Below are 13,674 nucleotides of genomic sequence, written 5' to 3'. Positions count from 1 at the left end.
CTCATGCTATTTAGGCATCAGCATCCCAGAATCTTGTCATCATGCAGATATAGGTGAAGCTCCTCAGGTATGTCTTCTTGGGTACAGCTTCTTGAGTACCATTCCATTAGATTTAAAGAACCAGGAACTTAAAGGACAAGCTATCTGTCTCCCACACACCTGACATACAGTGGTGGAATAGGTGTAACATAACTGCTTATAGGCACTCCCATTAAAAAAGAGGGAAAACACAAAGCACACAGGTGTCACTAGTCCATAGCAGTTCCAAAATCCAACCAAGCACAAGATGCCAGTTCCTTTATTAGGTAGTGCCTGGTCCTCTCAGCTCGTGCTTCTTCCTTCTGAGTCATCCTTCCTTTTCCATAAGAAGGAGGCTGTATTTGCAGATTAGTTTTCTGTAAAAGTATCCATTCAGGTCCAAAGCCTTCTTTTCATTTTCTACTAGCTCTGTCCCTTTCAGTCTAATGTTTTAAACATCTGGAATTTCTTATGAGTCAATTTATAATCCACTCCATTAGAGAAAATCATATCCACAAATATCTTCACAATAAACCCTTTTCTACCTTATGTTCCCTGTAAGCCTACTGTGGGATATCCCTTTATTTTTAGACTTTTTCATCTTTTTAAGAGTTCATGAGACAGCACCATCTTAAATCTTCCTCAGGTCTTAACAAAGCCACACCCATGGCTTCATCTTAAGTCTGTTTTCTTGACAGCACCTGTGCTGGATCTTTGCCCTGAAACCATTTCTTAATTTTTGTGTAATGTGCTGTCTAGAGAGACTAGGAGTGGAAAACAGTTTGATTTTTGAACTCACCAATCTTGGCTCCCTTATATTTAACGGCTCTTTCTTTGGTCGTCTCTTCTCTAACTTTTTACTATAGGTAGTGGGAAGAAACCAAAGGGCATCTTTACTTTTTACATCTGTTGCTGATAATTACATAACGAGAAAATGAAATTTGAATAGAATTCAAGGAGAAAACAATGAACATTTCTCTCTTAAATGTAAGAGAGAGCTAAAATATGTTGTCAACAAGGAATTAGTGGGTTAGGGGATTGGATGATGGTGGTCACAAAGTACAAACTTCCACTTATGAGTTAAGTACTGGGGCTATAGTATACATGATGACTATAGTTAACACTGCTGTATAGTATATTTGACAGTTGCTAAGAGAATAGATACTAAAAGTTGTCATCACAAGGAAAAAAACATTTTTTCTTTTTCTCTCTTTTTTTTGTATCTATATAAGGTGATAGATGTTAACTAAACTTATTGTGGCGATCATTTTGCAATAAATACATCAAGTCATTATGCTGTACACCTTAAACTTATATAATGCTGTTTGTCAATTATATCTCAATAAAATTGAAAGAAAAAAACAAACGAGGAATTAGGTAAGGAATAAGAAATATTTTAGAGGGAAAAATCCCCCAATTGTTCAGTATGTATTTATATTGAAGGGAAAAATAGCATTTGACAGGCAATGAGTGTGCTGCATATATAGAGGCTGCTCTTACTTGCAGGATACACCCAGATAATCTCATATCCTTAAAAAAAGTCTTTGCTGTGTAAATTTGTGGTTTAATGACAGATTTTTAGTTTGAAACAAGAATGATTTGAGGATTGAGGATGTTCAGTCACATTTTTAAAGAAAAGCCGAGCGGCGATTTGAAGTTGGAGTTCAAGTTTTCAAGGTTGAAAGGGAATCAAGAAAATGGGTCCGTCGCTAGTGGAGCTATTTTTTCCCGTGATGAGGAACCCAAGGAGATACATGAACTTCAGGAAACAGGGATGAGGGCCAAATAAGTTGCCCAGGATTGATCATAAAGATGCAAACTGAAAAAAATGATAATGAAATAACCTCCTATTTTATGATAAAATGACTTCACATTTTGTAATCTTTTATAGTGTCGAAGGGTGACAATAACTGAATCAAAAATCACAAAGCTGAGTTTATTGCTTATTTAAATAAGAGAGTTTTGTTGGTCAGGGACATTTTCTTCGAGCTGATCACATGTAGGGTTTTCCGGATGCTTAGAGCTCAGGGATTGGTGGATTTTCAGAGGCAAGGGTGAGTTGACATCAACTATGTGGGGTTATGAAGGTGAGACTGCTATTGATGGGTTGGCGTTTAGAAGCGTGTTCACTGGTGTAACCCTACCTGACAGGCTGACTACCAGAAGTCAAGAGCTGTCACGGGTTGGTTGACTCACCAAAGTGAGTTCACTGAGGTGAATTTTCTTCATTTTTTTTTAACTGGAGTATTTTTTCAAGTGTTTCATTTATTAGTTCTTGATGTGAGCCGTAATCTAACTGCTTATGGTTGTCAGAAATTATTGAAAACTAGAGTGTAAAAATTCTTTTGCAGAGTTCATCGTTAGGATACACAAGGCATTTGTTTGGGAAAATGTATCGTGCTTTTGTTGTTGTTGTTGTTGCAGTGTTACTATTAAGCAAAGTATTTTAAGTAGTGTAGACACAAAGTACATTATAATTTGTTTTAATTACACTTTTCATCAATTCTGTTAATTGAAGTTGGTCTTGTTCACATATAGAATAATAATTGACTTTACCGATGTTCTGTATTAGACTAGTAGTAGAAATTAAAGTGAAAATAGTGCTTTGTTTACAAAGCAGTTTACTCAAATCTCATCTTAAATCATTGCAACCCTGTAAGGTAGGTAGGCATTATCATTCTCATTTTATGGAGCAGAAAACTGATGCCCAGTTAAGTGACTTGCCTAAGGTTACTTAAGCAAGTGTGTTAGAACCAAGATTTCTACCAGGGCTTAAAGTTCTTAGGATTTACTATAAACTTATTCAAGGTTTTTTTTTTTTAAATTATTTTATTGGTGTCATATTGATTTATAACATTGTATATATTTCAGGTGTACATTATATTTCAGCTTCTGTGTAGTCGGCATTGTGTTCACCACCACCAGTCTAGTTTTTATCTATCACCATACACGTGTGCCCCTTTACCCCTTTTGCCCTCCCTCCACCCCCTTTCCCTCTGGTAACCGCTAATTGGTACTCCTTATCTATGTATTTATCTACCACATATGAAAGAAATCATATGGTATTTTTCTTTCTATGTCTGGCTTATTTCACTTATAATAATACCCTCAAGGTCTATCCATGTTGTCGCAAATGGATGATTTTGTCTTTTTTATGGCTGAGTAGTATTCCATTGTATATATATACACCACATCTTCTTTATCCAATCATCAGTCGATGGGCAGTTGGGTTGCTTCCACATCTTGGCTATTGTGAATAGTGCTGCAATGAACCTAGGGTTGCATAAATCTTTTTGAATTATTGATTTCATGTTCTTCGGAAAAATACCCAGTAGTGGAATAGCTGGGTCATATAGTATTTCTATTTTTAATTTTTCAAGAAATCTCCATACTATTTTCCATGGTGGCTGCACCAGTTTGCATTCCCACCAGCAGTGTATGAGGGTTCTCTTTTCTCTATATCCTTTCCAAGATATGTTATTTCTTGTCTTGTTAATTATAGCCATTCTGATGGGTGTGAGGTGATATCTCATTGTAGTTTTGATTTGCATTTCCCTAATAATTAGTGATGTTGAACATCTTTTCATGTGCCTGTTGGCCATCTCTATATCTTCTTTGGAAAAACGTCTGTTCATATCCCTTGCCCATTTTTTTTATCAGGTTGTTCATTGTTTTGTTGTTGAGTTGGATGAGTTCTTTACATATTTTGGAAATTAATCCCCTGTTGGATATATGATTTGCAAATATTTTCTCCAAATTGGTAGGTTGTCTTTTTGTTTTGTTGGTGGTTTCATTTAAGGGTATTTATTCTATCTTATTCACAGTATACAGTGTCTTATTCAGAAGCAGGTTCAAAAATTTCCTTCCTCTAGAATGTTTTCTCTGATTAACTCTTCTAGATGTTTATATCCTGAAACGATTTTATAAATATAAGAATGGAGTTCTAAACACAAGCGTATGAAATTTTATCGATAGACCATTTAATTATCTTATTTATTTTTTCTACTCTGTGGCTTAAGTTTTGTTTGATGGATTGGTTTTTGACTTTTTATTATTACATTACAGTTCCACACCAGCGTCTTGCAAGTTTCAATCCCTTCCTTGTTGCCAGCACCTAAAGGCTTGGAAACTTCTGAAAAAGCCAAATTGCCTCCTAAGCCAGAGACTTCATTTGAAGAGAAGTATGTCATGTAGTACCTAACATCGTAATATAAATGTTCAGCAAAGTAGATCAACCAAAAGCAAGAGTGCATTGCTTTATTTACAGATACAATTTTTCACCCAGAGAAGCAAGAAACAGCAAGACATGTGCCGGGGAACCCATAATCAGTTCTGTTTTATTGCAATAAAAGGTGTGAAGCAGGAAGTAATTGGAGATGAGGCTGGGCAGTGTGATGGTCAGGTTAGAGAAGGATTTTAGGGAACTTGGATTTTCTATCCTAGGTCATAGGTGGCCATCAAAGAATGGCAAGCAGAATAGCGACAGTCATGTGCCTGAGGCTGTTTGGAAGATGGCCGTGAAGGAGACAGGACAAGGAAACAATAATTTCTCCATAGGCAAATAGAATTTGGGGGAACATATTCCCAAATGAATTGCCTAATCTTACAATTAGACCAACTGAAATACAGTAGAACATTCAAAAAAGAGAGAAATAGCTTCGCTGGCACGATTTTTTGTTCTTTGCAATTCTGTTCACTTAGAATATATATGGTCTTTTCCACATGAAGCTCATAAATACTTCTTTTTATATTTTAGTGATGGAAAAATAATCCTTGGTGCTGCTGGCGAATCCCAACTGTGCGATAGTCTTTCGTAAGTTACATTTTATTGAGTGTGAAAAATGTGATTGATCCTTGGGAGAGAGGAAGCTTCTGTTACACTAACAGTAACCAATATTAAAAGTGAAGGACTCTGAGGCCTGAATAAATTAATGCAGGTGTAATGATTGGGTGGGGGTGGGGGTGGGGGAGTTGTGAATTAACAAATAAATACTTGCTCATTTACCATTATCTCATGCCAAGTTTCTGCAGATGTTTAGCCCTCCTGATCTGTTTTGATTTGGAGTTCAGTGCTTTTAATCTCATTTTTGTACTGACTTATATTTTGAATATAAATCTAGCAGAAAAGAATCACAGAGAATGAGGCCATGGCTGGAAAGGCTGCAGAGGGTTTTTCACTTTCAGTTTAATAAGCTGACCTAATATCTGTGTTTATCCAAGTTAAAGTCTGGATTAAATTAGGAAAACCTATTTTATAGCAGTACTTAAAGATGAAACCTTTTCTTTTCTCTCCATCATCTTTTGCTTTATTTGGTAGTCGACATTTCCAGCAACTTATTTACACATAAATACATGAGAAATGTATTTTAAAGTATTTAAAGGCTTTATTTGTATATTATGTTATTCTGTTTCTTAGAGCAAACATGTTACTTTTTTCTTTCTCTTTTAAAACTGGTCGCATATTCCTGCCTTCGATTTTTCAGTGACACCAGCTGTATATAATTGATTGCTAATTACGTAAAGGAGAAAACTCTCTAGATGTTTACATTGCCGCTTTGGCTTCACAAGGATGGCAGTTGAATTATTATAGGCAGCAATGGGAATTCCTCTATTATACTTTGATTAGCACTATAAAATGAAATGCTTTGCCAGACTCAGAAAATTGATTCCTTCGTGAATTGAAAAGTAAAACTTTCATCGTTTATTTTAATTAGACGGATTACCTATAAATAGTACATGAGTATTTAAGAAGTTCCTGGTGTAGGAGCTGGCCTGGTGGTGTAGGGGTTAAGTTCACGCACTCTGCTTTGGCAGCCCGGGGTTCACAGGTTCAGATCCTGGGTGCAGACCTACAGACTACTCATCAAGCCATGCTGTGGCGGCATCCCACATACAAAATACAGGGAGACTGGCACAGATGTTAGCTCAGCAACAACCTTCCTCAACCAAAAAAAGAGGAAGATTGGCAACAGATGTTAGCTCAAGGCCAATCTTCCTCACCAAAAAAAATAAATAAAAATAAAAAAATTAAAAGTTCCTGGTGTAACTGTATACAGGCAAAGCATGCACCACTACTCCATTGAAAACGCTGGTTTATTTTCAGATATTAACATCACAAGGATAGTCCTAAGTGTTTTTCCAGCTATTTTCACATGTGCAGGACATTTAGAGTTATTGGCAGGACAGTTAACCACCCCTGCTTTTAAAAGAACTAAATGTTATAATTTAGTTAAGCACATAAGTGACTGCCTGAATCCAGATTTTCTTTTATTACCAGAATTCAACGCACACACAATTTTAGTTTTTTTCCTAAGGTATTTTACTTGAAGCAGTGACACCGTTCCATTTATTATTAATCCTAATTATTATTATTGTTGTTGTTTTCAGGACTTCAAGTCTTCAAAAGTCTAGCAGCCTGGGCAACCTGAAGAAAGAGTCATCAGATGGGGTTGGTTCTGTGTTCTTTCTGTCTTTTACCCTGAGAAGAAAATATTTAGGGACCTTCATCTTTTCCCATTTTGCAAATAAAATTCTTAAGAACTTGTGGTTTCTCTAAAGGAAAATTATTGGATACCACAGTTAATGGTAAATATTAAGACGTATGAGTATGAAGGATTGAAAGTAGCACATAAAACCAAAAATGGAGACTTTAGTAAAACATTGTAGAAATAAATGACACTGAGATTTTGTAGCTTAGAAATTGATATAAATTTATTTTAATTTGTGGAATTATATGTGACAAATTCTGAATACATAAAGCATTCCTATAACAACCTTAAATTTTGTCGTTGTTTTGAACAGGAAAAGGAGCCTATTCAGAAGCCTTCAGAGGTAATTTTTATGTCTAGATTACAATGTAAAAATGTCTGAGACTTCTGATATATGCATTAGACATCTAATATGTAAGATTAATGTTAAATGTCTCCAATAAACCAAAACACTCAGAACCTCCAAAACATCCTAAATGAATGGAGGCAGACATAAAAGATCACATGTTGTATGATTCCATTTATGTGAAATATGCAGAATAGATAAATCCATAAAGACAGAACACAGATTGGTGGTTGCCAGGGATGAGGGATATTGAAATGGGGAGAAACAGCTTAATGGGTACAGGATTTTACTTTAGAATGATGGAAATGTTTCGGAACTAGATAGCGGTGGTGGTTGCACAACATTGTGAGTGTATTAAATGCCACTGAATTGTTCACTTAAAATAGTTATTTTTATGTTATATGAATTTCACCTCAATAAGTTATTGTAAAAACAGAAACAAAACCCCAAACTCTCAGTAATGTGTTTGATGACCATAACGATCATAACTCAGCTTCCTTAGACACCACAAAAAGCCCTTCTTAGATCACCAGCAGTTTATTTTATGTAACCACTGTCTGTCTACAGCAAACCTTTGGTATTTTTAAAGACATCATCAGCAGGGGCTCTGGTTCTTCTTTCCTCTGATTTTTGATCGTTAACATTGACCTTGTAAAGGTTACAGTCGGGTAGACGGGCTCCTTCCAGACGCAGTCTCTTGGCTCTTGGTTCCCAGTGCCTCGAGTCATAATGTAGGTATAACTGACAAAGCACAGACGGTGGACACAGCCGTAATTAGTCACCCTCTGTTCTTTTTATCCTGCCAATTTAATAGATGGTTAAATGATTTTGACGTAAGCATTGAGATGTAGATAATAGTACCACTGAATTGTGGCATCTCTAACTTTTTAGTTACTATGAGTAGATTATATAGAGTCAAATAACCCTTTGCCCTCCTCCACGTCTGCAAAAAAAGAAGCAGAGGGCAAGAGATGTTAGAGAAACGAGAACATGCAAACAAAAGCCTCCTCATACAATTACTAAAAAAAATAACCAACCATGTGACTATAATTGCCAATTCAAATAACCGGAGAGCTCAAAAATAAGCAGTATTTAAAAGCATAATTTAATCACAATTGAAGTAAAGACCTTGAAATATCGTAGACACCTGAAGTGGCTTCTGAGTCAACCAAGAAAATTTTAATTATATCAAGTTTAGTTTTAATGTTAAGTATATCTGAATGTATCCTAGTCTTTGAAAAATGGGTGATCTATGTTTGGTAACTCACAGGCGAGATATGAATATATCCCAGAATCCCATTTAAAAACAAATGTTTTAAATGGTTGCTGATTGTGACTTCATTTTATTATTAATTCTTGGAGAAGAATGAGTAGAATCTCCTTATATTGCTGATGTGGAGCTTGGGACTAATGCCTACTTTTTAGAATAATTATATTCTGTTGGGGATCTATTGATGGAGTCATAAAGACTGTGAACTATATTATAGCCAAACCTATGTCATAAGTGTTAGAAAAGTAAGAAATCTGCTGTTGTAGTTATGTCATATCTCCATGTCTTTAGGGGAACGAGGCAAATAAAATTTGAGAATTTCTCTATCTATCCTAGTATTTCAAGTTCTAATCACATGGATTATGGGTTAGTGATGACCATATTTCTGTTGTTGCTTCTGTTGTTATTTCTTAAGTAGCTTTCAGAATTGACCTTTTTAACTTCTAATGTGGAATTTGATATTCAAAATCAATTTGTTAATTCAGTCATTCTTTTAAATAAAATCACCTATGTAACATATTTAGTATTAAACGCAGCGTGTCCTAATAATTATATGCATTGGTGTTATGTTACATTTATTATTACTTCTCTCTCAGGAAAAAGCTCCAGGAGAAAGCAGCCCATTTGGGAGCCTCCCTCCCAAAGCCCCAGGACATGATGCCTCCATGGATGACAACCCCTTTGGCACTCGAAAAGCCAGATCTTCCTTCGGTCGTGGCTTTTTTAAAATAAAAAGTAACAAGAGGACAGCAAGTGCACCAAACTTGGGTATTTATGGCCCAAGTGCCTTTGTCTTAATTCTTTCAGGATGAGAAAAAGATCAATCTCTTCCTTTCCCTCATTCATCTGTTTATACATTTCTCTTTCTCAGAAACGAAGGTGAATAACTGGAGGGTAAAGTTAGTAAAAAATACTTCTGTGGGTTTGATTCAGCGGTGTGAAGATAGCTCTGCGTAACTCTCACCCTGCTCTCTGTTCTGGGGGGTAAACCTAGAGGAAAGGCCTAAAACTGTGATTCTCTCTGACTTCATTGTAAACAGCTTCCCATCTATTTTGAAAGAGGACAAAATTAACCCCATATTGACACTGCTAATGGAGTCTGTGTGTAACCTCGGAAGCACAGTGCCGTGCTTGCCTCCCCTCTCACTGTGTGTATTTCGTGAGTAGGAGTTTGATCTGTGTTTCATTTTGTCATTCCCCTGTGTTCTCTCCATTGGGCTGCGTGTGATTGTGTGCGTTGTTGGGATATCTGAAGATCGTAAACGAAGTGCCAGTGCACCCACCTTAGGTATTGTACACCTGCATGCCTGCCCTCGCCAGCGCTGTGCTCCCAAACGAGCTAATCCCTGCTCTTGGCATCTGTGATCTCTAGAAAGCGAGCTGGCAGCAGTCAGAAAATGTAGTTCTCTACTTCAGAGTGTTCCTTCCACCTGCAGAGCCTTTGCTTTCAAGCCTAAACGCTGTTTTAACCAATGCTAATGACACCTTGCGAGTAGCTCAGAGGACCTAGAAGTGCACAGCATCTCTCAGAGGGCAGGGCAGCAACGTCCTGGCATTATAAATGCCAGCTCTTTCACCCTCGAAGTGCGTATCATCTCACACTAACTTTGAGGTCCTTACAATTCCTTCTCCACGTTTACATTTTTCCCAGCCTCCAAAAAGAAGTTCTTAGCCAAGTAGAGAGGTCTGTGGAAGACGTTGAAAGTGATCATTTTACACTTACTTCTCTCAGGGAAACATTCTTCTGACGTTTTATTGCTTTGAAGATGGAGGTAATATTTAGTGGTGACAAAAGTGACTGTGTGTGTTATTTGAGGAGTCGGCCCTGAAGTGAGTTTAGGAGAGGGGAAACTCAGTTTTCCTCTCTAAAGGGAAGGGTACCGTAGGAAAAAAAAAAAATCCTCAAAATCGAAATATGATGCTTTTAAAATGAGGGTAGGCTAGGCAACATTTTCGGGGACACCTGTACCCATCATGGCCACAGGGTTTGAATGGAAAGGTTCCTTTGGATTTTCCAGTAGGTTCTGTTACCTTGGATAGATAGCCACATATTTGTCTATTCATGGGGATCAGCAAAGGTGGCTTCTCTCTCTTTGTAGCCTTAAATGTCCAGAATGAACACTGGATGAATAATATACACTGATCTATTCAGACAGCTAGTTTCAAATGTTTTTGCATCTTTCTTAGAGGAAATGTACTGTCAATGCTAAGAGGCAAATGCTGCTTATTATAACCTATAATCACAGCTCCGCTTCATAGAAAAGTCAGCCTCTGCAACTTTTATATCTGGCTGAAACACCATTCCTGTGATTTTTGTGCAGATTTTACTTTCCTTCTATAAAAGTGTACCATCTCACATTGTGGAAACAGTAGCCCTTGTCTTTGCTTGTGTGGGACCATCCATTAAGGAACAGCTAAAAGAACTGAGATAGTTAATGCTGGGAGATCTGGGAGTAACAAATTTGGATGTTGTTCTTTTACGGCAAAATCAACAGGCAGCAAAAGAAAAATTTATGCATATCCAGTTTAGTCTCCTCTCAGTGCCTAGGACATAGCAGGTTATGCACAGGAATAGATTTCTTGAATAAAAAACTGCCAGAACTTGGTAAGTGATTTGATGTAAATGCCGAAGTAGAGGAAGGAATGAAAAGAAAATGTTGAAGAGTTTGGACTGGAGTAACAGGTAGAGTGTTAGTTAGTATTAATGAAATATTAAATAAGAAAATTTAAGAGAAGATGTTCAGGAATATCGGATGGATTTGTTGAATCCAGGATGTCCTTGGCATACCGAATTGGGAATATATCCAGCGTTGAGACACTGAAGCTGGGGAGAGAGATTAGGCCCAGAGATTTTTTTTTTTTTAAGATTTTATTTTCCTTTTTCTCCCAAAGCCCCCCAGTAGGTAGTTGTGTATTTTTAGTTGTGGGTCCTTCTAGTTGTGGCATGTGGGATGCCGCCTCAGTGTGGCCTGATGAGTGGTGCCATGTCCGCGCCCAGGATTCAAACTGGCGAAACCCTATAGGCCCAGAGATTTTGATGCCAAATGTTTGTGAATGAATGACACCATCATTTGGTGCTGAGCATAGAGTGGGTGAGCTTGTCAAGAGATCCTGCAGAAGGAACTTAGAACAGAATCTTGGAGTGGAGTGGAGAGGAAGAAAAAACAGGGGTGCTACAGCAAAGAAGGAACTATCAGATGACAGATCCAGGAGAGCGTCATGACAAGAAGCTGAAGGAGATGATGATTTTGAAGGATGTAGGAGATAGCCAGCAGTAATAATTGCTATAGCAAGGTTGAGAATAATTTCATTATGAACTCAAATCACTCAAGGAAAGAATATGGCAATCCTGTCACGCCTTTGAATCTCAGAGGGGTTATAATTTGTAAATTAGTTAACTTTGTACACAAGAGATTACAGAGTAGAACATACTTTTGTGTTCCATTTTTAACATTTGCTGGGTGCTCTTTGTAAATCACTGATTTATAAGACCTACAGAAGAAGGATTCTAAACAGTTGCTAAGGCCAAGAAGGTTAACATCTAGTCGTGTTCTTTCCATATTTTAAAATGCATCAAGTTTGTATTCTGTTCTTGGGATAGCTGAAACAGAAAAGGAGACAGCTGAGCACCTAGATCTAACTGGTGTGCCTTCTCGGCCAAAAGATGCACAGGGGAGCAGTCCCTTCCAGATGTCTCCACCATCACCAGATTCCAAAAAGAAATCCAGAGGCATCATGAAACTCTTTGGAAAGTAAGTGACCGAGAACAGGTGGAGTGGGCTTTGTCTTAAGTGTTGCTCAAATCTGGGAATAAATGGGAAATTGGCCAAAAATGGGTACAAAATTGTAAGGCGTGTGTGTTCCTTTTATGGAAGGAAGATTGTGATTTGGGATTCATTAACTTATTAGATCTCAGTTAAAGTTTAAATCCAAATGTCTATTCTAGTGACTTAGAAAGAAGAGTAGCTCAAATGTATGCACCAGTTAAAAATGTTCTGATTAACTTTTAAACTCTAAGGCATCCTCAGTTCTAATTCAGTGCAATGTGTATTATGTCTTCTGTTCAGACTTAGGAGAAGTCAGTCAACTACATTCAACCCAGATGACATGTCTGAGCCTGAATTCAAAAGAGGAGGGACAAGGGCAACTGCAGGGCCCCGATTGGGTTGGTCTCGAGATTTGGGACAAACTAACAGGTAAAAACAGCCAAACTAATGGATTTTTGCATCTCTCCCCACGTGTCAAGGCCTTGTGAGCACCTGCAATGTTAGTATTCTCCCTGGATTACACAAATCGAAGCCATTGCTTAGTGCCATGCCTAGTGGAAGGGACCATCATCTTTAGAGTAGTGCACTTTGGCAGTGGTTGGTGAACAACTCTACAGAAGGTGAGGGCTCTGTGAGCTAGGGAGGTGCCAGAGCTAAAGTGTCAGCAACATCTGTACTAGAATGGCTCTTCGACTTAAGTTGTACATAGAAAATAAGTATAAGCATAGCCCTGGAAAGATAAGATAACATAGTAGTTAAGAGTAGATTCTCGAGTCAGACCACTTGCATCTGATTTCTGGCCTTATCACTTCCTACAAGCTGGGTGACCTTGAGCAACTACTTCCAGGCTCTGTGCCTCTTTTCTCATAGTAATAATAAATACCTACCCCAAAAGGTGGTTGTGAAGATTAAACGAGTTAATATGTATTAAGTGTCTGGCAAATAATAACTCTTCGATAAACATCAGCAATTAATGGAGTCTGTGAAAGCACTTACATTCTATCAGAATTCTTACATTTATTAAGACTAGGTAATGTTTTCTCTAGTAAGACTCCTAGAACTTTTCCTATACTCTTATGTAGGAAAGTTTAGGGCTGGTTTGGAATTACTGCACTGACTTACTGAGAATAAAGGGGTGGAGTTGGCAAACATAGAGCACAAATCATTGATACTAAATCTTTCCAAAGTGATAATGGGCTAGCAATGTTTTAACCATGGTCCCTCCCACCCAGGCGGAAGACTGGACACAAGTTTCATCAAGGAGGAAATTCACTTTGGCCTTCTTCAAATACCGAATAGTCCCATTTGCCATATGTTCTCTTTGTATACAATAGGGAACCTCCTTGTGCTATCTGAAAAAAAAACCTTTATCTCACATTTTCTTTTTCAATTAGGAACACTATTTGTGTGTCAAAGTAAAATAGAACAGAAATTTGCTTTGATTACACTTTTCCGTACTCAATGATGGTGTATCACCCTCTTCTCATTGATTACCATCTGGAGAGAAACCATAATTTAGCTAAAGTTAATTCAAGTTAGACTCGAATTTATTTCAATCTGACCTAGTATTTTCTGTTTTGGAATTCAATCCTCAAACAACCTTGGTTGAAACTAGTACAGTGACTTGACCTGGTTCAATTCGGTCTTGGTCTGTGGGACATGTTCTTGTTAAATCACACTGAATCTTTTGTGATGTTGTCTGAAATGACGACTATGGTCTTACAAGGTAGCCTTCAACTCGAGTACCACTTCCTCCTCTAAATACATACTGAAAGTTAAGCTTTT

At 37.5% G+C, this 13,674-nt stretch overlaps 1 protein-coding gene across 9 annotated transcripts in view; it reads left to right on the top strand.

Moving 5' to 3' along the window:
* The window catches only part of PPFIBP1 (PPFIA binding protein 1), a 168,659-nt gene that overhangs the window by 144,147 nt on the left and 10,838 nt on the right, over window positions 1–13,674 (top strand). For 6 of the 9 annotated variants that reach the window (XM_046657117.1, XM_046657168.1, XM_046657159.1 and 3 more), the window contains 8 exons: window positions 4,084–4,199; window positions 4,775–4,831; window positions 6,406–6,466; window positions 6,820–6,849; window positions 8,719–8,890; window positions 9,378–9,410; window positions 11,724–11,874; window positions 12,190–12,318. In XM_046657117.1, coding sequence (XP_046513073.1) covers window positions 4,084–4,199; window positions 4,775–4,831; window positions 6,406–6,466; window positions 6,820–6,849; window positions 8,719–8,890; window positions 9,378–9,410; window positions 11,724–11,874; window positions 12,190–12,318 — 749 coding nt within the window. The remainder of the gene's footprint in view (window positions 1–4,083; window positions 4,200–4,774; window positions 4,832–6,405; window positions 6,467–6,819; window positions 6,850–8,718; window positions 8,891–9,377; window positions 9,411–11,723; window positions 11,875–12,189; window positions 12,319–13,674) is intronic. The other 3 variants (XM_046657176.1, XM_046657151.1, XM_046657136.1) reach the window with 1 other exon arrangement.

This window comes from Equus quagga, chromosome 1, assembly GCF_021613505.1.
Source record: "Equus quagga isolate Etosha38 chromosome 1, UCLA_HA_Equagga_1.0, whole genome shotgun sequence".
Lineage (NCBI taxonomy): Eukaryota > Metazoa > Chordata > Mammalia > Perissodactyla > Equidae > Equus > Equus quagga.
This window is presented reverse-complemented; position numbering and strand designations above follow the sequence as displayed.